The sequence below is a fragment of the Cricetulus griseus genome, chromosome 3, assembly GCF_003668045.3.
Source record: "Cricetulus griseus strain 17A/GY chromosome 3, alternate assembly CriGri-PICRH-1.0, whole genome shotgun sequence".
NCBI lineage: Eukaryota > Metazoa > Chordata > Mammalia > Rodentia > Cricetidae > Cricetulus > Cricetulus griseus.
This window is the reverse complement of record NC_048596.1, coordinates 95,413,570-95,439,812: the sequence shown is the minus strand read 5'-3', so window position 1 is coordinate 95,439,812 and position 26,243 is coordinate 95,413,570. Positions and strand designations below refer to the sequence as shown.

The following is a 26,243-nucleotide window of genomic DNA, read 5'->3' as shown; positions in this document are numbered from 1 at the left end:
AAATACAATTATGGAAGAAGTATTACGCAAAAAGAAAATTGGAGTTATGAAGTTAGAACATTGCCTTTCCTGAATGAATTAATAATCTAACAAAAGTAAAATCATCTATGATTTTTATATTATAGGCACTAAATTAGTCTTTTAAAGTAATTTATTTATTTTTATTTGCATTGATATTTTGCCTGCAAGTATGTCTGTGTGAGGATGCCAGCCCTTGGAGTTATAGACAGTTAGCTGCCATGTGGGTGCTGGGAATTGAACCAGATCCTCTGGAAAAGTGGTCAGTGATCCTTATTGATAAGCCATCTCTCCAGTCCCAGGCATTCTAATTCTTAAAACACAGCATGGTGATGTTTTTGAGTGGCTGGTGTATACTCTGTCAGCATGTAATGCTAGAATCTCCAATGTACATTCTGCCTTGTAACTGCTTTTCTACTGTCACAGATAGAGACACGATGGAGCTCTACTCAAAATGAGTCCCTATTGGCTGCCTTGTGGGTGCCTCACTAACCTAAGTGAGTATTCATGATAGAGTGACCTGTCCTGTGTCACATGTCTGTCCTGCCTCCTGCCTGAAATCAGAGAGCCTGGCTGTGTGCTTCTGCTGTGAACCTACCCCCATGCTAAAAGCATATAAAAAAAATCTTGTTCTTTTACCACAGGGACCCTGATGCCATCCAGACATCTTCTCTGGCACTGGGGCTTCAACTCTCTGAGGAACACCCACTATGCTATATCCTCTCTGTCTCTTTGTCTATATACAACAGTATGATGGATGAGGGCTAGGTGCTCACATTCTGGGGCCAGACCAGATGTAGCCCAGTGGGAATGCTCCCACAGCTAAGAGCTCATTCCTAGGCTAGAGACTCCTACATAGAATTTTTAAACTAATAGATGAGCTGGTGAAGACCTTGTCAGTAACAGAGGAATGGGGTTGTGGAGACAGGGCAGAGCTGAGACAAGTAACTCAGTAGCAGAGCACCACCTCAGCATTCACAAGGCCCTGGCTTCCATCTGTGGTACCACAAAACTGGAGGTAGAGGGTAGCAGAGGATTTACCTTACCTAATGCAGAACAGTTATTTTCTTTTGGAATGTGGGAAATGATGAATTACTATTGCTCTATAAAAAGGCAAGCAACTGGATCAAGGAAAAGAATTCATACTGGTCTGTATGAAAAGTGAAGGTTATTACAATAGAGAGACCAAATGTAAATGTAAGTGCTTACTTACCAGGCTGAGGTCACCTGAATTGGTTGCAAGGAATGAAACCAGGCTCAGGTTCGAGGGGTCACAGCAAGACTGAAGCTGTGACAATTTTATTGAGAGCAATCAGACTTTTTATATCTTTATCAGAAACAAAATATGATGGCAATTTCCAGGATCAATACAGTTGCAGTTGCCAGGAAACAATGAAGTTGGCAAGCTATACAGGGTACACAAGATTAATGTCTCAGACTAATTGTCCTGTCAAGCTTCCCTGGTTCCTCGACTACCAAGGGAACATAAAGAGAAATGCAAAGTTGCCTGAACACTTCACTGCCTGTGTGAGTACATTGGTTTGTCAGGAATTGGAAGGCACATTGTACCCCAGGAAACATGGACTCTAACCTTATAAACTTACCACACATGTTTCTCAAGGCAGCTAGGCAATGTAACTCTATGGTTCACTGCCACCAAAGATTAAAAAGAAAAAAAAAGTTAAGATGATCCCACAGAGCTCAGGCATATGAGATATACCATACATGGGGGCACTGTGCAGATATAGATGAGGGTTTAGGAGGGTGGTCCACAGACTGTCATTGGCTCTGATGATTCCATAGGATTAAAATATGGATAAACTGCATCAGGGAAGGAAAGTTCACAGAATTTATACATGAGAGCTCCATGATTGGAAACATCATAAAATGAGAGAGTGCAAGCTTCTCTGTCCAGGAAAACTCCAACACGACTGGGAAGATGAGTCAGAGAGAGGATATTTGGGGTGAAAGAACACTTTTCAAAGCCATGATATAAAGATGTATTTACCATACCTATAACCCAGTAGCCATGTTTAGGCTGATAAGTTACATGATGTTTAACAACAGAATTATACATGATTTTGAAGCCATGGAAGCCATGCATTTCATTCACTGCATGAAGGTAGGGTTGAGCACATCTCCCATCATTTAATCCCAGGAGCCAGGCATCACTTCCAGACACATCTACTTCCCAGTAATGTTTCCCTGAATAGATAGCTGGATATCCAAGGACCCCTAAATCATAGGTCTCATAATCTTGCAAATGTCTTCTATAATCCTTTCGATATTGTATTTGTCTTTTGCCCATGTTAATGACAACATTTTTATTGTAGGTTTGAGGCAGGGTCACGTGAACTGCAGAAAAAAACGAGACATAGAAGTTAAGAGTCACATTAGAGGTAAGGTACAGCCTTATTTTGTTGTAAAGAGCAGAAGCCCAAGGAGAAAGTGAAAGCGAACTTAGAGAAGTCGTTTTTAAAGTCAAGAAGAGGCAGGTTGCTGTGTATATTGGGAGAAGTAACATGAATCAGGCTTAATGGGGATATAAATTCTGAAAGGCATTAAGAAGAGAGTGACATATAGTGGTGACATTTCCTTACCCCAGTAGCGCTGGGCATACATGATCCCTAAAATGATGAAAATTCACAGCATTAAATAGAAGCAAAGGAATCAAACATTAAAGTCAGTCTCCTCTCCAGATCAGGGGCAGGATTGCAAATTGTGATATGGGAAGGGATGAATGATGATTTCCCATTAAATAGGGTGACATCACTGGGACACACTCTCTGTTCTTCAGAGCACAGCTACCCATGTACCCATCACTCTCTTCCCAAAGAGTGTAGCCCCAGCCATAGCTAGAATCCCCCCTCCCCATTTAACCACAGAATGTAGCTGTTCTCACCATGAAACACTTTCAGCATGTCTTTCAGGTCGGAAGCTTGAAAGTTCCTTCTCTGTTTTCTTGGGACCATTTTGGGCTGTGTCAGTATTAAGGTCTGACTCCTAGGGACAAAAGAGAGAGAGACCTCCACATATCAAACACTATGACCTCGACCACCACCAACTCCCTATCATTCTAATCATAGATGTCCTGGAGCTTTCTGGAGAATTCTGAGAAGAGAAAGAGAAGGTAGATTACTAACTCTGTAGACATGGGAGACACCCTCATAACACCTCCTACTTGCTTGCTGTGTGATGGTGGGAAATCCTAATTCTTAGGAGCAGAACTACTCGTTTGTATAGTAAAAAACTTGATAATGATGAATTGGCAAATTTTAAAACAAATCAAACTAAGGTACCTAAAAATTAATTTCTGAGCCAAGCATGAAGTCACAGAATTTAATCCCTGGACTTAGGGGGCAGAGGCAGGTTGATCTCTGAGATCAAGCATGGTCTACAGAGTAAGTTCCACACAAGCAAAGGCAAGAGATATGGGCAATTCAGAAACTGTTCCTGGGTAATAGACTCAAGGAGTGTGAGAAAACCATCTGGAGAAAGCCAAGACTTCAAACACATTTTGTCAATATGAACACTCTTGGTCAGCTTCAGAATCTTCAAGTTCTTTTTTGGATAAGTAGATAGGAACATCAAAGTAATGCTGACATGAGCCCAATAGGTACAGAATGAACCTGATGCCAGTATCCTTGGTGTGACTCTTTACATAAAAGGGCACAGCTATGCAGTTTTCTGAAGTGTGTGGCTCACATGGAACAGCTGTGCCTACAGACTCAAGTCTGTTTTGTGAAAAAGCTAAGTACAGCCACAAAAGAACTCTGGATCTCTTCAATCCCCATGAGAAACACACAGGTCCCCAGGAATTTTCCCAATATGCAATTCTGTGAACATTGCACACAAGGAAGACACACTCTAGCTAGGATGAATCTATGAATCAAGTCTTGTTAACTGCAGACAGAGCCAGACACAAGCACACAGCGTGGACAGAATGCCGGAACCACAAGGAGTCTGAAAGCACCTGTGGCTCCATGTGCCTCATCCCACTGCTGAGCCTAACTCTGGGGCTCCCCATTACCCAGTCCCCTAAAGGAGAATCAATCTGTTCTCAATAGTTACAAAACAGCCAGACCCTACAATTCCCCTCCTCCTCCATAGTGGAACTCCAGAATAACTCTTTGTCTAAATCCCCCAAACCCATGAAACTTTTATTCTAGTTGGACACTGAATCATTCTCACCACACAACAGGGCTAATCTTCCCTGTCAGCCCACACATACCTTGTTAGGACAGAATTCACACCCTAGGGAGGAGGAAGAAAACACAGTTAATAACATGTTCTGAATGTTCTTTCATATCCTGGTCATGCTCTCACTGGCCAAAGAGAAAAAGTCAAAGGAGAATCAAGTCAGTCACCCCCAGTTCTCTGAGACATAATATAAATATGATACATGGCCCCTTCCTGACTTACATGTAAACTAATAAGCTACTTTCTGTCTCATACTTCAAAGCTTTGGAGACCAAAGATGAATAAACAATAGTCTGAAGGCTTCCATAGGTTTTGCTGTGTGTACAACTAAACACATAAACAAATTACTTTTCACTTGCTACATGTTAGCTATACATTACATTACTTGCAACTAACATTATGAGAAGCTGATTTCCATATTATTTTAGTCACTTAGACACAATTTAATATATTAGTAATGAAGAAGCCACAAGGATCAGAAGCTTAGTTTGTCTGATACTTAAAACCCAGCTAACCACCCACCTTCCACTTGCCCTCCTTGGGGTCTCCTGGCCTGGGGATGGTGCACAGCTGGACTTGCACCAGTAGGCCAAGGCATCAGAGTCTGCCAACATCGAAGTTCTAGTCCTACCTCCTCCCACCCAGAGACAGAGTGTGGGCCCATCTCTGACTCACCTTCCGCTTGCCCTCCTTGGAGAATATTGGCCTGGGGACTGCATGCAGGTGGACCCACCCAGGGAGCTGAAGCCATCCAGAGTCTGCTGACATCGAAATGCTAGTCCCCACCCTCCACCCACTGGGAGAGTCTTAGACCTGCCTTCACACATTGGGAGAGCCATCAGAGTATTAGACCTGCTTGCATCCACCAGAAGAGAACCTTGAACGTGTACCCACCAGGAGAAGGAAAGACCCCACTGGCACCCACTGGAAGAAGGGATGGGAATACAACAATATAAAAACACATTCGACAACAGAAAGAGCAATATGATGCCACCAGAGTCTAGGGACTCCACACAAAGACCTGAACATCAAAAGGTAGATGAAGCAGAAGAGAATACCCTAAAAAGCAACTTCATGAAAATGATAGAGACCCTCAAAGAGGAAATGAGAAAATTCCCTAAAGAAATGAAAGAAAAAACAAACAAAAGAATTCAAGAAATAGAAGAAAATGCAAACCAAAAGAAATAAACAAATCTCTTAAAGAAAGCAAGGAAAGTCAGGAAAAAAACAACCAAACAAGTGTAGGAAACATTTCAAACAGTTCAAGGCTTGAAAGCTAAAATGGAGACAATAAAAACAAGTCAGCTGGGTGATGGTGGTGCACACCTTTAGTCCCAGTGCTCAGGAGGCAGAGGCAGGTGAATCTCTATGAGATCCAGGCCAGCCTGGTCTACAAAGCTACATAGAGAAACCATGTCTCGACAAACAAAAAAACAGAGTCTGAGGGAATGGTGAAAAAAGAAAAGCTGTGTAAATGGCAAGGAACTATAGATACAAGCATAACCAACAGAATACAAGAGATGGAAGAGAGAATCTCAGGCATTGAAGATACACTAGGAGAAATAGTTTCATTAACCAAAAAAAATCTCACGTCCAACAAATCCCTAACACAAAATATCCAGGAAATATGGGACACCATGAAAAGGCCAAACCTAAGAATAATAGGGATAGAAGAAGGTGAATAAACCCAGATCAAAGGTACAGAAAACATATTCAACAAAAGTCATAGAAGAAAACTTTCCCAACCTAAAGAAAGACATGCCAATTAAAGTACAACAAGCTTACAGAACACCAAACAAAGGGGACCACAAAAAAACTCCCTTCACCACATAATAAAGCACCAAACATACAGAATAAAGAAAGAATATTAAAAGCAGAGAAGGAAAAAGGATAAGTATCATATAACGACAGACCTATAGAATTACACCTGACTTCTCCATGGAAACTCTGAAAGCCAGAAGGTCCTGTATAGATATTCTACAAACAATAAGAGATCACGGATGCCAGCCCAGACTACTATACTCAGCAAAGTTTTCAATCACTATAGATAGAGGAAACAAGCTATTCCATGACAAAACCAGATTTAAACAATACATAGCAACTACTCCAGCCCTACAGAGAGTACTTAAAAGAAAACTCCAACCCAAGGAAGTTAACTACACTCACAAAAAAAAAGGCAATAGATAATCCCACTTTACCAAAAGCCAAATGAAAAGTGGAGGAGGGTGAAGATTCACACACAATACCACCAACAACAACAAATACAAAACAAACAAGAATCAACAATCAATTGTCATTAATATCTCTCCATATCAATAGTCTTAACTAGCCTGTAAAAAGACACAGGCTAACAGAAGGAATATGAAGACAGAATCCATCCTTCTGCTGCATACAAGAAATGTACCTCAACTTCAAATACAGATGTTACCTTAGAGAAAAGAGTTGGGAAAAGATTTTCCAATCAAATGGACCCAAGGAACAAGATAGTGTAGCAATCCTAATATCTAACAAATTAGACTTCAAACTAAAATCAATCAAGAGAGATGAAGAAGGTCATTTCATGTTCATCACAGGAAAAATCCATCAAGATGAAGTCTTAGTTCTGAACATGTATGCCCCAAATACACATTTGAAAAAAAATACTAAAACTCAAATCACACATGAAACCTCACACACTTATAGTAGGAGACTTCAACACCCCACTCTCACCACTAGATGGGATCACCAGACAGAAACTTAACAAAGAAACAAATGAACAAACAGAAATTATGGCCCAATTGGATTTAACAGACATATATAGAACACAATTTAAATAGACCTATAACCCCTAATAAAATAGAAGCAGTCATCAAAAGTCTCCCAACTAAAAAAGGCCAGGGCTACATGGTTTCAGTGCAGAACTCTACCAGAAATTCAAAGAAGAGCTAATACCAGTACTCCTCAAATTGTTCCACACAATAGAAACAGAAGGGTCATTGCCAAACTCTTTTTATAAGACTACAATTACCTTGGTACCCAAGCCAAACAAAGACACAACTAAGAAAGAGAACTACAGACTAATATCCCTCACGAACCTTGATGCAAAAATACTCAATAAAATACTGACAAATCAAATCCAAGAACACATCAGAGAAATCATCCACCATGATCAAGTAGGCTTCATCCTAGGGATGCAGGGATGGTTCAATATATGATAATCCCACAAGGTAATCTACGATATAAACAAACTGAAAAAGAAAAACCACATGATCATCTCATTAGATGCTGAAAAAGCCTTTGACAAAAATCCAACATCTTGTCATGATAAAGGTCTTGGAGAGATCAGGGATAACAGGAACAAACCCAAACAAAATAAAAGCAATGTACAGTAAACTAACAGCCAACATCAAACGAAATGGAGAGATACTCAATGTGATGCCTCTAAAATCAGGAACAAGATAAAGCTGTCCACTCTCTCCATATCTCTTCAATATGGTACTTGAAGCTCTAGCTAGACCAATAAGACAACAAAAGGAAATCAAGGGGATAAAAATTGAAAAGGAAGAAGTCAAACTTTCACTATTTGCAGATGATATGATAGTTTACATAAGTGACGCAAAAAAATTCTACCAGGGAACTCCTACAGCTTATAAACACCTTCAGCAAAGTGGCAGGATACAAGATTAACTCAAAAAAAATCAGTAGCCCTACTATATATAGACAAAAATAATGGAGAAAGAGATCAGAGAAACATCACCCTTTACAAGTACAACAAACAATATAAAATATGTTGGGGTAATTCTAACCAAACAGGTGAATGACATGTATAACAAGAACTCGGAGTCTCTAAAGAAAGAAATTAAAGAAGATACCAGAAAATGGAAAGAATGATCATGCCCAAAACTGGTAATTTCTCCAGAAATCTCACACTGGGAGAAGAAAAACAGCTCTAGCCAGAAAGAGAACTGCCTCCTAAAAGATTTCAAACACTTTTAATTACTTGCAATACTACCTTAAAGGAGGAATCTGTAACCCTGATAATGATAGCAGAATGAAGGACAGGACCACACCTTGACCTGGACTACTCATGTGTGCACATCCTGGGCTCTCTGTTTAAATGTTGATCTCACTTGGGGAAACTGAAGATGGACAGAGGGTATTTTTTATTTATTTTTTTAATCTCTTTGTCCATTTTCCAAATGCAGCCACGTTAATGAACATCCTTTTCAACTTTCCAATATTATTTTGGCTCTTTTTATGGGACAGGTATCAAGACCTGACCTGCCAGATCCACTTTGATATGTGAAGTAGGAACCTCAGTTAGCCATTTGTCCTGAGTTTGAGACCTAAGACTATACAAGTATATTCAAGGAGACTAGCTGAGATGATCCAGCCTAACAGACTACTCTAGCCAGATTGAAACAAATCCTGCACTTTCCCATTATGCTTAGACTGGAAAAAGTGATATAGCTTGACAGTTAACCCAAATCTTTCTCTTCGGTATCCCTTAAAGATGCTATCACCCCAAGACAGCAGGAAGTAACTTTAAGAACATGATGCCCACATTCCCAAAAGGTGGGGTGGATAGTTTTTGGTCACTTATTGTGTTATGGATATTTGTCATTGTTTAGGGAGATTGGTTACCAAGTATTGTTGGTTACAGTCAGGAAGAAAGTTGAACAAAGGTTTTTGTTTTGAAATAAAAGGGATACAGATATGATAGGAAAAAAGGGTAGATTATTGAATCTACTCTGAAAAGAAAAAAGGAAGATATAGATATGATAAGATAAAGATGTAGATTATTGAATCTACTTTCAAAAAGCAACTACTATTCTTAAATATTTTACAATGAATTGGACTTATGTGTATTATAATATAAACATTGTATACTGATACAAATTTGAGATTAATTTGTTAAAACATATTTTTCACACATTTCTAATACTGTTCAAAGCATACAGCTCATTGAACAATGTAATGCAAATTGTTAGCTTTTGAAAATTATTATTACCAACTGTATAAGATAATAAGGAATTGTAGGTTAGTAATTAGTTACCTATTACAATCAAACTTATAGTCACATTAGTTATGTATTCAAGTTCAAACAAAGATGTATTTTGGATAAACACGTCATCTCCAAACACTTCAGAAATCTACAGAATATGACATTAAAATATTTACTAACATTTGTTTTTCTTTTTTATGACAATGAGCATCAATCTACTTCAGAGAAGATGATGGACATTAAAGAAACTTGACAAGGAGTTTTCTCTCTCTGTGGCAAAAGTTAGCCACTGGCCAAGAAAGTGCCCTTGCCTTGACTGCTGACAGTATGCTGTCCAAATTGATCAAATAAGACACAAAAGAGATTGACTGCAAAACCTTGCCAAGACAAGGCAGGACAGACCTTCAGAAAATGCTGCTTCACAGAAAAGTCTGTTAGATATGCTTGGCCTGCAGGCCGAAGATGGAAGCCCCAACATTGCAGAAGAAACTTGGGTGACTATATAGAAAGCCAGCTGTTTTTGTCATTTCTCACATTTTCTGGAAGTCACCTGCTTGCACTTCCTGCTTTCTTAGTTAATATTATTTCTTTCTCAGTTCTTTGATGGAGTGGAAGACTAGATAGTTTTCTTTGTTTATCAAACTCAGAAAAGAAATTCACTAAAGATATGTAAAATGTAAAGGGTTGAGAGACATTAAAATATAATTTGATAATGCAAATTAGAATCAAAATTAAATTAGGTACAAGACTTTGGACTCACCAAGATATAATAGATAATGGAGCATTTTCTCTTAATTTGTCAAATGCAAATGGACTAGACATTTTTAATGAACTTGTTGTCTCTATTATTGTACTTATTGTACATAGCTTTTCTTATGTTAGTTGTAGCCTTCTTTTGTATTAGACAGAGAGGGGCAATTCTGGTGATATATTATTTATCATTTATTAAAGCTTGCCTGAGGATTCAGAAAGCAAAGTCAGCCACAAGTTATAGAGGTCAGGCAGTGGTGGTACAAACCTTTAATCCCAGGACTCAGGATTAAGAGGTCGACAGATCTCTGTTAGTTCAAGGCCACATGAAATCAACCCAGTCCTAAAACAAACAGCTCACACAAAGGTGATCTCAGCACTTGGGATCACATGGTTTTAATTCCAGCGCTGGAGAGGTGGAGACAAGAGTGATATAGCTGGACAGAGAAAGAAATATAAGAGGAGGAGATGGAATCTGAGAGCTTTTACCTCTGAGGATTTGTGGAGACAAGATTGCCATTTCAGCTGGGTAGAGGTAAGAGCTACTGGTTTGGCTGCTTTGCTTCTCTGATTTTCAGCTTGGAGCTTGAACCCCAATATCAGTCTCTGGGACCTTTATTTATTGAGCTACATGTATATGTTCAAATATTAGGCATTCAAAGTAAGAAGTATTGCTATTTGTGGTAACTTGGCTGAACTCAGAAAATTTATGTTACACTAAACCAGCTGGGCACAGGAAAAGACAACACCAAGTAATACTTTTTAAATATGTGTCATGTACAAAAATTGATCTCACAAAGTAAAGACTGGAATTTGTGTCATTAGGGACTGGAGGCAGAGAAAGGTGGGCAGATTCTTTTGTCAAGAAATACAATTTCAGGCTCATAGAGTATGGTGGCTGTAGTTAGTATCTATGTGAACTAACTTAGTTTAGTCTATATCTATAATTCTATCTAATATAGGTAATAAATGAGTGTTATCGATAATAATTAAATCAACACAATGGAAAGCAATTAATTAAAGGGAGTATGAAATGTTCCTAGAACTACCAAGGTCTATAAGATTGACAATTGAGACTAAAGAAACAAATCCCTACAGAGATATTCATCACCAGAATATGACTTTTGTTTTAATTAATTAAAAATGTGATAGAGAGAAAATACAAAACAAACTTTGCACCTATAAGGATAAAAAAAGACACATTACATTTCAGTAACTTGAAGACATAGGCAGGGCAAACTTTCTGAGATCTTGGATGGTGACTCCCCTCCCACTGACCATATCACAGGAATCAGAGGCAGTGGGGGTTAAAGTCTCCAAACATCCAAAGGGAAAAACAATTTCTACTAATTTCAAATTCAGATGAAGTGACTAATGACAGCTGAAAATGTGCTTCACACATGCTCAGCATTACAGTAGGGTAGTAACTACCCATGATGCAACACATCTTCTCTACAAGGTTCAGCTTCTGTACTGTACTTGATAAGGTAAAACATGCAATTTCCGGAGGACCCTGGGACCCTGACTCTGCTGAGATTGTTGGGCTATTCCTACCCCCACAGAGTGCAGAGAGTGCAGAGGTGAGCTGTTTCAGCCCCTGCCTTGGGTCCAACTTTCGCCTACCCACCCTGGAAACTCTTGCCCAAGGGTCTGCAGGCAGGACGACTCGATCCCTGAAGACCAAGCAACCTAGAGTCTGCTGACATCTCTGCACCAGTCCTGCTCTCACCCACCTGGAGAGCGAGTGCCTCAGTCCTACCTGCACCCACCTTGAGACCCATCAGAGTATCCAAGCCAATTGTATCCACCTGAAGAGAACACCGGACACATACACACCCGGAAAGGAAGTGACACTGCCTGTACCCACTGGAAGAAGAGATGGGAAGACAACAATATAAGAACACATCCAACAACAGAAAAACCAATATGACAAAACCAGAATCTAGGGACTCTACACCAGCAAGACATGAACATCCCAACACAGAAGAAGCAGAGGAGAGCAACCTTAAAAACAACTTCATGCAGATGATAGAGAACCTGGGAGAGGATATCAGAAAATCCTTCAGAGAAATGGAAGAAAAGACAAACCAAAAGATGCAAGAATTCAAGGAAAGCCAAAAAAGTCAAGAAAACAAAATTAAACAGCTGAAGGAAACAATTCAGGACCTGAAAACTGAATTAGAGACAATAAAGAAAACACAAACTGAGGGAATGCTGGAAGTAGAAAAGCTGAGTAAACAATCAGGAACCACAGATGCAAGCATAACCAATAGAAAACAAGAGATGGAAGACAGAATATCAGACGCTGAAGATAAACTAGAGGAAATAAACTCATCAAGCAAAGAAAATCTGAAGTCCAACAAATCCATAAAGCAAAATGTCCAGAAAATATGGGACACCATGAAAAGATCAAACCTAAAGATAATAGGTATAGAAGAAGGTGAAGAAATCCAATTCAAAGGTGCAGAAAACATATTCAACAAAATCATAGAAAAAAAACTTTCCCAACCAAAAGAAAGACATGCCAATGAAAGTACAAGAAGCCTACAGAAGGCCAAATAGAGTGGACCACAAAAGAAAGTCCCCTCATCACATAATAATTAAAACACCAAATGTACAGAATAAAGAAAAAATATTAAAAGAGCAGCAAGGGAAAAAGGACAAGTAACATATGAAGGCAAACCTATCAGAATTACACCAGACTTCTCCATGGAAACTCTGAAAGCCAGAAGGACCTGGATAGATATTCTACCAACTCTGAGAGAACACGGATGCCAGGCCAGACTACTATACCCAGCAAAGCTTTCAATTACTATAAATGGAGAAAACAAGATATTCCACGACAAAACCAGATTTAAACAATACATAACCACTAATCCAGCCCTACAGAAAGTACTGGAAGGAAAACTCCAATCTAAGGAAATTAACTACACTCACATAAACATAGGCAATAGACAATCCCACTCTACAAAAACACAAAATAAAAGGCAGGGTAAATCCACATACAATACCAGTACCAACAACATATCAAAAACAAACAAGAATAAACACTCAATAAACCTTAATTTCCCTCAATATCAATGGTCTTAACTCGCCTATAAAAACACACAGGCTAACAGATTGGATACGAAGACAGAATCCATCCTTCTTCTGCATACAAAAAAAACACACCTCAAATTCAAAGACAGACATTACCTCAGAGGAATAAGATATTCCAATCAAATGGACCCAAGAAACAAGCTGGGGTAGCTATTCTAATATCTAACAAGTTAGACTTCAAACAAAATCGATCAAAAGAGATGAAGAAGGTCATTTCCTATTCATCACAGGAAAAATTTATCAGGAAGAAGTCTCATTTCTAAACATCTATGCCCCAAATACAAAGGCACCAAGGTTGGTAAAAGAAACATTATTAAACTCAAATCACAAATAAGACCTCACACAGTTATAGTGGGAGACTTCAACACCCCACTCTCACCACTGGACAAGACCACCACTGGACAAGACCACCACTGGACAAGACCACCACCGGACAAGACAAAGAGACAAAGGAACTAACAGAAGTTATGACCCAATTGGGATTAACAGATATTTATAGAACTTCCCATCCAAACACAAAAGAATATACCTTCTTTTCAGCATCACATGGAACCTTCTCAAAAATTGACCTCAACAGGTACAAAAAAATTGGAATAATCCCCTGTGTCTTATCAGACCACCATGCTTTAAAGTTAGAAATCAAAAACAAAACAAAGTGCAGAAAACCTACCAACGCATGGAAATTGAAAAATACACAATTGCAACATTCCTGGGTCAAGGAAGAAATAAAGAAAGAAATTAAAGACTTCCTAGAATTCAATGAAAATGTTGACACAACACACCCAAACTATGGGACACTCTGAAAGCAGTACTAAGAGAAAAGTTCATAGCTCTAAGTGCTCACATGAAGAAACTAGAGAATAGCCACACCAGAGATTTAACACCATAGCTGAAAACTCTAGAAAAAATGGAAGCAGATTCACCCCGAGAAGTTGACACCAGGAAATAATCAAACTGAGGGCAGAAATCAATAAAATTGAAACAAAGAAAACAATTCAAAGAATCAATATAACAAAGAGTTGGTTCTTTGAGAAAATCAACAAGATAGACAAACCATTATCCAAACTAACCAAAAGGCAGAGAAAGATCATGCAAAATAACAAAATCAGAAATGAAAAGGTGGACATAACAACAGACACTGAAGAAATCCAGAAAATCTTCAGGTCATACTTTGAAAACCTGTACTCCACAAAATTTGAAAATTTAAAGGAAATGGACAATTTTCTGGACAGTTATCAGTTACCAAAATTGAATCAAGAACAGATAAGCAACTTAAACAGACCTAAAACCTCTAAGGAAATAGAAGCAATCATCAAAAGTCTCCCAACAAAAAAAAAAACAAAAAAACAAAAAAAAAAAAAAACAAAAAAAAAAAAAAAAGCCCAGGGCCACATGGATTCACTGCAGAATTCTACCAGAAATTCAAAGAAGTGCTAATACCAATACTTCTCAAATTTTTCCACACAATAGAAGCAGAAGCAAGATTGCCAAACTCTTTTTACCAAGCTACAATACCCTTGATATGCAAGCCATACAAAGACACAACTAAGAAAGAGAACTACAGACCAATATCCCTCATGAACATTGATGCAAAAATTCTCAATAAAATACTGGCAAATGGAATCCAAGAACACATCAGAGAAATCATAGACCATGATCAAGTAGGCTTCATCCCAGGGATGCAGGGAAGGTGCAACATTCGAAAATCCATCAATGTAATCCACCATATAAACAGACTGAGGAAAAAACCCACATGATCATCTCACTAGATGCCGAAAAAGCCTTTACAAAATCCAACACCCCATCATGATAAAGGTCATGAGAAATCATGGATAACAGGAACATACCTCAACATGATAAATGAAATATACAGCAAGCCAACAGCCAACATCAAATTAAATGGAGGGAAAGTCAGTCCAATTCCTCTAAAATCTGGGACAAGACAAGGCTGTCCACTCTCTCCATACCTCTTCAATATTGTCCTTGAAGTCCTAGCTAGAGCAATAAGACAACAAAAGGAGATCAAGGGAATACAAATTGGAAAGGAAGACGTCAAACTCTCACTATTTGCAGACTATATGATAGTCTACATAAGTGACCCGAAAAACTCTACCAGGGAACTCCTACAGCTGATAAACACCTTCAGTAAAGTGGCAGGATACAAGATTACTTCAAAGAAATCTGTAGCCCTACTATATACCAATGACACATTGGTGGAGAAAGAAATCAGAGAAACATCACCCTTTACAATTGCCACAAACAACATAAAATACCTTGGGGTAACACTAACTAAAAACGTGAAAGACCTGTACCATAAGAATTTTGAGACTCTAAAGAAAGAAATTAAAGAAGATACCAGAAAATGGAAAGATCTCCCATGCTCTTGGATAGGTAGGATCAACATAGTAAAAATGGCAATCTTGCCAAAAGCAATCTACAGATTCAATGCAAGTGCCACCAAAATCCCAACACAATTTTTCACAGACCTTGAAAAAACAATTCTCAATTTTATATGGAGAAACAAAAGACCCAGGATAGCCAAAACATCCCTGTATAATAAAGGAATTTCTGGAGTCATCACAATCTCCGACTTCAAGCTCTATTGCAGAGCTATAGTCCTGAAAACAGCTTGTTATTGACACAAAAATAGACAGGTGGACCAATGGAATAGAGGTGAAAACCCTGATATTAACCCACAAACCTATGAACACCTGATTTTTGATAAACAATCTAAATTTATACGATGAAACAAAGAGAGCATCTTCAACAAATGGTGCTGGCATAACTGGTTGCAGACATGTAGAAGACTGCAGTTAGACCCAAGCCTATCACATTGCACAAAACTTAAGTCAAAATGGATCAAAGATCTCAACATAAATCCAGCTACACTGAACCTATTAGAAGACAAAGTGGGAAATACCCTTGAATTAATCGGTACAGGAGACCGCTTCCTGAACATTACACCAGTAGCACAGACACTGAGGTCAACAATTGATAAATGGGACCTCCTGAAACTGAGAAGCTTCTGTAAGGCAAAGGACCTAGTCAGCAAGACAAAACGACAGCCCACAGACTGGGAAAAGATATTTACCAACCCCACATCTGACAGAGGGCTGATCTCCAAAATATACAAAGAACTCAGGAAGCTATTCTCGAAAACACCAAACAATCCAATTAAAAAATGGGGTACAGAACTAAATAGATAATTCTCAATAGAGGAATCTAAAATAGCTGAAAGAAACGAAAGAAAGTGTTCAACATCTTTAGCCATCAGGGAAAAATGTAAATCAAAACAACTCTGAAATACCATCTTACTCCTGTCAGAATGGCCAAAATCAAAAACACCAATGAGAGTTCATGCTGGAGAGGATGTGGAGAAAGGGGAACACTTCTCCATTGCTGGTGGGAGTGCCAACTTGTACAGCCACTTTGGATGGCGCCTCCTCAAGAAAATGGGAATGAGTCTACCACAAGATCCAGCAATTCCACTCTTAGGCATATACCCAAAAGAAGCACATTCATACAACAAGGACATCTGTTCAACATGTTCATAGCAGCACTATTTGTAATAGCCAGAAACTGGAAGCAGCCTAGATGCCCCTCAACCGAAGAATGGATAGAGAAAATGTGGTACATTTACACAATGGAGTAATACTCAGCAAAAAAAAACAATGAAATCTTGAAGGAAAATGGATGGAACTAGAAAAAACATTCTGAGCGAGGTAATCCAATCACAAAAAGACAAACATGGAATGTACTCACTCATATGCGGATTTTAGACAGAGTAAAGGATTACCAGCCTAAAATCCACACTGCCAAAGAAGCTAATAAACAAGGAGGACCCTAAGAGAGACATACATGGCCCCTGGAGAAGGGGAGAGGGTCAAGATCTACTGAGCAAATTGGGAGCACAGGAAGAGGGGGGAGGGAGCTAGGAGAATGAGAAGGGGAGAAGAGGAGGGATGCAGAGGACATGAGGGAACAGAAAGGTTGAGTCAGGGGTAGAATAGATGATAACAAGAATGGAGATACCATAATAGAGGGAGACATTTTTGGTTTACAGAGAAATCAGGCACTAGGGAAATGTCTGGAGATCTACAAAGATGACACCAGCTAACAATCTAAGCAGCAGAGGAGAGGCTACCTTAAATGCACTCCCCTGACAATGAGATTGATGACTAACTTATATGCCATCCTATAGCCCTCATCCAGCAGCTGGTGGAAGTAGAAGCAGAAACCCACAACTAATCATTGAACTGAACTGGAACCCAGATGCAGAGAAGGACGAGTGAAAAGCACAGGGGTCCAGACCAGGCTGGTGAAACCCACAGAAACAGCTGGCCTGAACATCGGGGAACTCTTGCTCCCCAGACTGTTAGCTGGAATACCAGCACGGGACTGATCCAGACGGCAGGAACATGGGTTTCAGTGATGTATCCTCGGAAATCTACGGGACCTCCTATAGAAGTTCAATACTTATCCCTACCATAGGTGTGGACTTTGGGAGCCCATTCTACATAGCGGAATACTCCCTGAGTCAAGACACACAGGGGTGGGCCTAGGCCCTATCCCCAAGGATACAATAGACTCAGATGACACCCTGTGGAAGGCCTCACCATCCAGGGGAGCAGAAAGGATAAGTGATAGATAGGGTTTTAGTTTTTGGGGGGGTGGTAGGGAGGACGGGAGGAAGAAGGGAACTGGGATCATCTTGTAAAACAATCCTGTTTCTAATTCAAATTAAAAAAAAAAGTTGAAAAAATGCAATTTCCCCTGCCATCCATGCATGCAATGATTCCCTAGCCTCTGAAACTGGCTCAGGAAAGAGCTCAGGGAGGGCACAGACAGCCCTACTGTCTTCACCAGGAATATCAAAGCAGCACAAAGGGAGGAAAAAGGCTTCCAGGTCTCCTGACTCTCAGATGCTGGGACCTCCTGCAGTCTTACCTGCAGCATTTCCATGGTTGAGCAGTCTAACTGATGCTCCACATCTGAGATGAGGTCTCTCACTGCCTCCCTCTGCTTCATCACTTCATTTTGAGACTCTGCCAGGCTGTTCATAACGTCTTCCTTCTCTTGCATCAGCTTCTGCACCTCATTCTTCTCCTTGGAGTCCAAGAATCCCCGCAATCTTTTAAACTCCATCTGAACATTTTCTACATCACTCTGTATTTGGGTCTTGAGGGATAAGAAAGGGGAGAGGAATTCAGACTGTCCTGATGGGACTGGAGGACAGAAAATCATTGTTGTGGTGGGGACTTCTCACAGGGAACTGAGCTTGAGGAGGGAAGGGAATCTTAGGGAAGCATGTATCTCCTTTCAGTGTCTTTCCATGACATTCCAAAACAGACATATTAGGTCACCTTTACCAAGGCCACCTGAGCCAAAGTGGGATGCCTGGGTGTGGCTCAGTTTTCACACAGCTGCCCAGACTCCTATTCCTTCCTGCAATACTCTTCATGCTACTTCTGAACATCTGAGAGAAGACACACCCAAGGACAGAACTGTGACAGTTTCCAATCATCTTTCCCAACAGTCATAGTTCTAGAAAACACCACAGGGGTAAGACCGAGGACTCAATGCCCATTCTCACCAGGCCCCTCCATGGTGTCAGCTCCTCACACAGCCAGGCTCAGTTGTGATGCACCCACTGTGCAGCCCCAGCTCCAAGGGAACAGGTAGAGAGGACTAATCAAGGCCCCTTGGCCTCATCAACTACCAGGGAATGAAGAGTCAGGGAGCTTCTTGCCCAGATCCCTCCCTTGCATCAGGCTAACTCCCTCAGTAAGGGTCCACACTTGCCTCCCAGAAAGTTCTCTCCTTTTGCAGGTCACATTCCCATTCATCACATTTTTTCTTGTTTGCCATTTGCATCTCCATAGCAGCCTGGAGCTTCTCCTGTGGGAGAGGAATTGTAGCAGAATCAAGCTGTGTGCTTGGCAGTACTGCTGCTCCTAATCAAAGGTCAAGAAACCCTTTTGGAAAGACAGCAAGCCTAAGACTATTCTCTTTTTACAAACTTGTGCCAGGACTTATGCACAGCAAGTGTGTAAATCTTCAGTTTCCAGTTCAATCTTTTTATTTTTACTTTTTATTGAGCTACACATTTTCTCCACCCCCCTTCCCTCCTACGATCTCCCCTTCCACCCTATCTCCTATCCCCCACGCTCCTAATTTACTCAGTAGGTTTTGTCTATTTCCTCTTCCTAGGCAGATCCATGTATGTCTCTCTTAGGGTCCTCTTTGTTACAAAAGTTCTCTGGGATTGTGGCCTGTAGGCTGGTTGTCTTTTGCTTTATGTATAATATCCACTTATGAGTAAGTAAATATTATATTTGTCTTTCTGGGTCTGGGTTACCTCACTAAGGATGGGTTTTTCTGAGTCTATCCATTTGCCTGAAAATTTCAAGATGTCATTTTTTTTGTTTGTTTGTTTTTAACCACTGAGTAGTACTCCATCCATTGGGCAAATGCACCATATTTTCCTTATCCATTGTTCAGTTGAGGGGCTCTAGGTTGTTTCCAGGTTCTGGCTATTACGAATAATGCTGCTATGAACAGAGCTGAGCAAGTGTCTGTGTGGTGTGAGTATGAATCCTTTGGGTATATGCCTAAGAGTAGAATTGCTGGGTCTTGAGGTCGATTGATTCCCATTTTCCTTAGAAATAGCCATACCGATTTCCAAATCAGCAGTACAAGTTTGCACTCCTGTCAGCAATGGAGAAGTGTTCCCCTTTCTCCACATCCTCTCCAGCATAACCTTTCATTAGTGTTTTGGATCTTAGCCATTCTGGCAGGTGTAAGATGGTATCTCAGAGTCCTTTTGGTTTGCATTTCCCTGATGATTAAGGTTATTGAGCATTTTCCTAAGTGTCTTCCTCCCATTTGAGATTCATCTGTTGAGAGTTTTCTGTTTGGATCTGTACCCCATTTTTTATTGGCTTATTTGGTCTCTTGATGTTGAGTTTCTTAAGTTCTTTGTATATTTTGGAGGTCAGACTTCTATCAGTTATAGGGTTGCTATTTTGTAGGCTGCTGTCTTATTTACTGTGTCCTTTGCTTTACAGAAGCTTCTCAGTTTCAGGAGGTCCCATTTATTAACTGTTGCTCTCAGTGTCTGTGCTACTGGTGTTATATTTAGAAAGTGGTCTCCTGTGCCAATGTGTCCAAGGCTACTTCTCACTTTCTCTTCTAAGAGATTCAATGTAGAAGCCACATGTGGAGGCTTCTACTATGTCTTTCCCAGCTCAGAAGCTATTTCCTCTGTGTCTCTCCTGGAGTGGCGCATGGCCTCAATCAATTCTTGTATTTATACACACACAACTCCCTACAAAGACACAGAAATCTCTCTTAATCATCCCACCAAGTACAAACCTGTTACTTTGATTCTGGCATCAGAGAACTAGGATAATTGTATTAGTTTTTCTGATCGTTCATATAAATATATACATACATCACATACCTTGCGACATATATCACATGCCCCACAATATACACAGGCAAATTGTTTTGATACTGAATCTCTCTATGTAGCCTGGCTGGTCTGGAATTCCTGTGTAGACCTATATACCTTCAAACTCATCAGTTGTCAGAGTTCTGGGATTGAGTCATGCACCAGCACACTGGCCACATGTACTTTCTTTGTCATTTCTTTTCCTTTTTACTGTAATTAAGTTTTTTTTCTTCAATGAAAATAGATTTTTCATACATTACCTTGTGATTACAGATTCCCCTGACACTACTCCCAGTTCCTCTCTACCTCCCTTCCCATTCAGATCCACACCCTTTATGTCTCCTGTTTCAAAACAGGCATCTGTTTCTCAGCCTCTACTGATTAACACAAACATAGCAAAGGTTTTGCTGAAACATTTCACTCAAAACCAGACATAAAGGCTTTACTTTACATATCACTACAGCCTAGACTTAACTTTATGAGAGAGGAAAAAAACCTCCAAATTTAGGTTCACTACATTTTGTGTGGTCATCTATCAATGGCAGGGTATGGAACATATCCTTAAAAGTAAGTGGTTTATTTCCCCGTTGAGACTCCCTTGGAGAAAAGTAATGTTTTTCATTTACAAGATACTATCAATTGGAGATCACATGTGGGTTAGGGGTGGGGGCATGTGCCCACTTCTTCCAGCTCCAGGATCCCATCTGGTGCAGACCCTTGCAGGTCCTGTGCATGCTGCAACAGTCTCTGTGGATTTACATGGGGGCTCAAAAACAAACAACAGAAAACAAATATCTAACACAGACATTGCCCCGGTGGATTTCATTATGGAATTCTTTCCCCTCTTCCTAGATATTTCAATTGTCATATGCACATTCTATTTGCTGCTGTATGTCATTCATTTACTAACCCCAGTGTTGATAGTCACTAGACTGGATCTTAGGTATTGGCTTTTCTTAGTCATGGACTTAAATTCACAAGGACAATTCCACCACATTGTTTGTTATTTTTTATTAATTTTTATTTAAATTAATAACATTCTTATTTAGGTTCCCTCTCCCTCCTGCCCTTCCACTTCCTCACCAACTCCCATCACAACCCGCATCACAACCTCTATCCACTCCTTGGAGGGTGAGGCATCCCTTGAGGGATGATCAAAGTCTGTCACATCATTTGGAGCAGGGCCTAGGCCCTTCCACATGCATCTAGGCTGAGAGAGTATCCCTCCATGGGGAATGGGCATCCAAAGCCCATTTGTGCAATAGGGATAAATACTGGTTCCACTGCCAGAGGCCTCATAGACTGTCCAGGGCCCCAAATGACACCCACATTCAGGGGGCCTGGGTCTGTCTTATGTTGGTTCCCAAGCTGTCAGAGTGGGGTTCATGAGCACCTCCTTGTTCAGGTCAGCTATTTTTTGTGGGTTTCCCCAGCCTGGTCTTGACACCTATGTTCTTCACTACTCCCTCTGAACAACTGGATTCCAGGAGTTTGCCTCAGTGCTTAGCTATGAATCTCTGCTTTTGCTTCCATCAGCTACTGGCTGAAGGCCCTAGGATGGCATTTAAGGTAGTCATCAATCTCATTATAGGAGAAAGGCAATTAAAGTAGCCTCTCCACTATTGCTTATATTCTTAGTTGGGCTCATCCTTCTGGGTCCCTGAAGATTTCCCTAGTGCCAGATTTCTCATTGAGCCCATAATGGCTCCCTCTATTAAGGTGTCTCTTTCCTTGTTCTCCTTCTCTGTTCTTTCTCCAACTCAGGCTTTTTGATCCCTCATTTCTCCTTCCCCTCCACTTCTCCTCTCCTATTTCTCCTACCCTCCCCCTAACTCATCCCAATTTACTCAGGAAATCTTGTCCCTTTCCCCTTCTTAAGAGTGGTGGGGTCCATGTATGTCTCTCTTAGGGTGCTCCTTGTTTCCTAACTTCTCTGAAGGTGTGGATTGTAGGCTGGTTCTACTTTGCTCTATGTCTAAAATCCAGTTATGAGTGTGTACATACCATATTTTTCTTTCTGTATCTGGGTTACCTCACTCAGGATGGTTTCTTCTAGTTCTATCCATTTGCCTTCGAATTTCAAGGTTTCATTGTTCCCGCCCCCTTCCAGCTGAGTAGTACTCCATTGTGTAATGTACCACATTTTCTTTATCCATTATTTGGTTGAGGGGGGCATCTAGGTTGTTTCCAGGTTCTGGCTAGAATGCTGCTGCTATGAACATAGTTGAACAGATGTCCTTGTTGTATGAATGTGCTTCTTTTGGGTATATGACTAAGAGTGGAATTGCTGGATCTTGTGGTAGACTGATTCCCATTTTCCTGAGAAACCACTATACTGATTTCCAAATTGGCTGTACAAGTTTGCACTCCCACCCTTTCCTTTCTCCACATCCTATCCAGCATAAACTATTGTTGATGTTTTTGATTTTAGCCATTCTGACAGGTGTAAGATGGTACTCAGAGTTGTTTTTTTGATTTTCATTTCCCTAATGGCTAAGGATGTTGAGCAGTTTCTTAAGTGCCTTTCAGTGATTTGAGATCCCTCTGTTGAGATCTATATACCCCATTGAAGGGGTTTAGATGAGTCCATCAGACCCAAGATAAATGATAATAGGTATTTATCAAGGAAGCACTTACACAGATAAGATTAACCACCATGGTCTTCCTGCTCCAGAAGATGCAGTCTCTGCCCTTCCGATGCTCTCCAAAGCACAAGAGAACGTGAGCCAGCCCCTCCTCTATTTTATAATGGACCAGATCTGCACCTGAAATCACTCCCAAAAGGTATGGCTACAAGTTCACTGGCAAGACAAGATGCCACCACATTCCCCTTTTGTCAAAAGAAGGTTTTAAGCCTGATACAAAAACTATATACAATGATAATAAATATCAAACATATTCCAGGAGAAGGAAAGGTAAAAACATACACAAATTAAGACCTACAATGAGCAAGAGTAACACTGAACAATAGACACATTCTACAAGTCCAGTCCCAGGGTTAAAGGCATATAACAGAGATTACTCCGATAGTTGTCCTAATCTGGAAAGTCTAAGTCTTGTACCTGTATTTTCTATATAAGAGAAGAGAAGATATTAGCTATGACAGTCTAGTCTTCAACCTCATCAAAGACCTGAGAAGGAAAATAACATTACTAGGATAAGCAGGAAGTGCAAGTGTGCTACTTCCTAAATGAGCAAGCAAAGACAGAAACATCAGGCTACCTGGACAGTCATCCAGGGTCTCAAAGTAACCTCCAGGCAACCAACTTTGGCTAAGGCCTAGAGTATCTGATAGACCATCTCAGAAAATTGAAAGACTGTCTTACCCCAACTTGGCAAGGTTCAACAATCTCTTTAAGTTTATTTTCTGCTATTTATATTCTGCTATTAGGACAGTGTGTCCAAAGTCTATGGTCAAGTTAGGGGCACTTCTTTGCTCAAAAAGCCAGTAGTCAAGAAGAAAACAAACTCCAAATGGAGTGTCATTGGTGCCATTCATACTCTCAGGAATAGCTCGGTGCTGTCAGGGGCAATTTTGTCTCATGTCAATGGAGTTCTAAATTATTAAAACATCTGAATGCCATATTCTGTAGGTCTTTGAAGTGTTTGAAGATCAAATATCTTGTTGGGTGCATCTCTGAGCACATAAAGAACCTGAATAACATTATTCGGTATAAGAATCAAGGGTAACTATAATCTGTAATTCTCAGAAACATAATTGCTCAGTGACTGAAGCTTCCCAAATATAATTTAAACAATCTTTAAACCAATGTGTAGCATAGGGACAATGACCTCAAATTTGTAACTACATACATACACCAATTTTGTCAGAGAGGAAGATGGGCATTGCAGAAACTCAATATCGAGTTTGCTTTCTTTTTTCTATTCTTTTTTATTTTAATTAGAAAGAAAATTATTTTACATGTCAATCCCAGGTCCCTCTCCCTTCCCTCATCCCCTGCCCACCCAACTAACACCCTACCTATTCCATACCCTTTCTGGTCCCCAGGGAGGGTAAGGCCTTCCATAGGGGTTCTTCAAAGTCTCTTATTCTTTGGGATAGGGCCTAGGCCAACCCCCTTGTGTCTAGGCTCAGGGAATATCCCTCCATGTGGGATGGGCTCCCAAAGTCCATTCCTATGCTAAAGATAAGTACTGGTCCACTACAAGAGGTCTCATAGATTTCCAAGGTCTCCTCACTGACACCCACATTCAGGGGGGTCTGTATCAATCCCATGCTGGTTTCCCAGTTATCAGTCTGGGGACCAAGAGCTCTGTCTTGTTCAGGTCAGCTGCTGCGGTGGGTTTCACCAGCCTGGTATGGACCCTTTTGCTCATCAGTCCTCCTTCTCTGCAACTGGATTTCAGTTAAGTTCAGGGATTAACTGTGGGTGTCTGCTTCTACTTCCACCAGCTGTTGGATGAAGGCTATATGATGTCATATGAATTAGTCATCAATCTCATTATCAGAAGAGGGCATTTAAGGTAGACTCTCCTCTGTTGCTTAGATTGCTAGTTGGTGTCATCTTTGTAACTCTCCAGACATTTCCCTAGTGTCTGATTTCTCTGTAAACCTATGTCTCCCTCTATTATATTATCTCTTTACTTGCTCTCTTCTGTTCTTCCCCCAATTCAACCTCACTGCCCCATCATGTCTTCCTCACCCCTCCTCTTCTTCCCTTCTCATTCTCCTAGTTCCCTCTTCCCTCCCCCCATGATCCCAATTTGCTCAGGAGATCTTGTCCCATTCCGCTTCTCCAGGGGACCATGTATGTGTCTCTTAGGGTCTTCCTTGTTTACTAGCTTCTCTGACAGTGTGGACAGTAGGCTGGTAATCCTTTACTCTGTGTCTAAAATCCACATATGAGTGAGTTCATACCATGTTTGTCTTTTTGTGACTGAGTTGCCTTGCTCAGCATGGTTTCTTCTAGTTCAATTCACTTGCCAGCGAATTTCAAGATTCCATTATTATTTTTTTTCTGCTGAGTAGTACTCCATTGTGTAAATGTACCACATTTTCTCTATCCATTCTTCAGTTGAGGGGCATCTAGGTTGTTTCCAGGTTCTGGCTACTACAAATAATGCTGTGATGAACATTGTTGAACAGATATCCTTGTTGTATGAATGTGCTTCTTTTGGGTATATGCCTAAGAGTGGACTTGCTGGATCTTGTGGTAGACTGATTCCCATTTTCCTGAGGAATCCCCATACAGATTTCCAAAGTGGCTGTACAAGTTGGCACTCCCACCAGCAGAGGAGGAGTGTTCCCCTTTCTCCACATCCTCTTCAACATAAACTGTCATTGGTGGTTTTGATTTTAGCCATTCTGACAGGTGTAAGATGGTATCTCAGAGTTGATTTAATTTGCATTTCCCTGATGGCTAAGGATGTTGAACATTTTCTTATGTGTCTTAAGGCCATTCAGATTCCTCTATTGAGAATTATCTATTTAGTTCTGTACCCCACTTTTTAATTGGATTATTTGGTATTTTGGAGACTAGCTTCTTGAGTTCTTGTAAATTTTGGAGATCAGCCCTCTGTTGGACATGAGGTTGGTGAATATCTTTTCCCAATCCATGGGCTGTCGTTTTGTCTTACTGTGTCCTTTGCCTTACAGAAGCTTCTCAGTTTCAGAGGGTCCCATTTATCAATTGTTGATCTCAGTGTCTGTGCTACTGGTGTTATGTTCAGAAAGCAGTCTCCTGTACCAACTCATTCAAGGGTTATTTCCTATTTTCT

General features: G+C 40.3%; 1 protein-coding gene across 5 annotated transcripts in view; it reads right to left on the bottom strand.

Annotated features, from left to right (window-relative positions):
• Window positions 1-1,280: 1,280 nt before the first annotated feature.
• LOC100752691 (tripartite motif-containing protein 30A) overlaps window positions 1,281-26,243 on the bottom strand; it is a 39,644-nt gene continuing 14,681 nt past the window's right edge. Inside the window, exons 3-8 of one of the 5 annotated variants that reach the window (XM_027407899.2) lie at window positions 18,854-18,949; window positions 17,999-18,229; window positions 4,250-4,272; window positions 2,921-3,021; window positions 2,619-2,645; window positions 1,281-2,373 (exon numbers count right to left, since the gene is read on the bottom strand). In XM_027407899.2, coding sequence (XP_027263700.1) covers window positions 1,775-2,373; window positions 2,619-2,645; window positions 2,921-3,021; window positions 4,250-4,272; window positions 17,999-18,229; window positions 18,854-18,949 — 1,077 coding nt within the window. In that variant the 3' untranslated portion in view covers window positions 1,281-1,774. The remainder of the gene's footprint in view (window positions 2,374-2,618; window positions 2,646-2,920; window positions 3,022-4,249; window positions 4,273-17,998; window positions 18,230-18,853; window positions 18,950-26,243) is intronic. The other 4 variants (XM_027407901.2, XM_027407900.2, XM_027407902.2 and 1 more) reach the window with 4 other exon arrangements.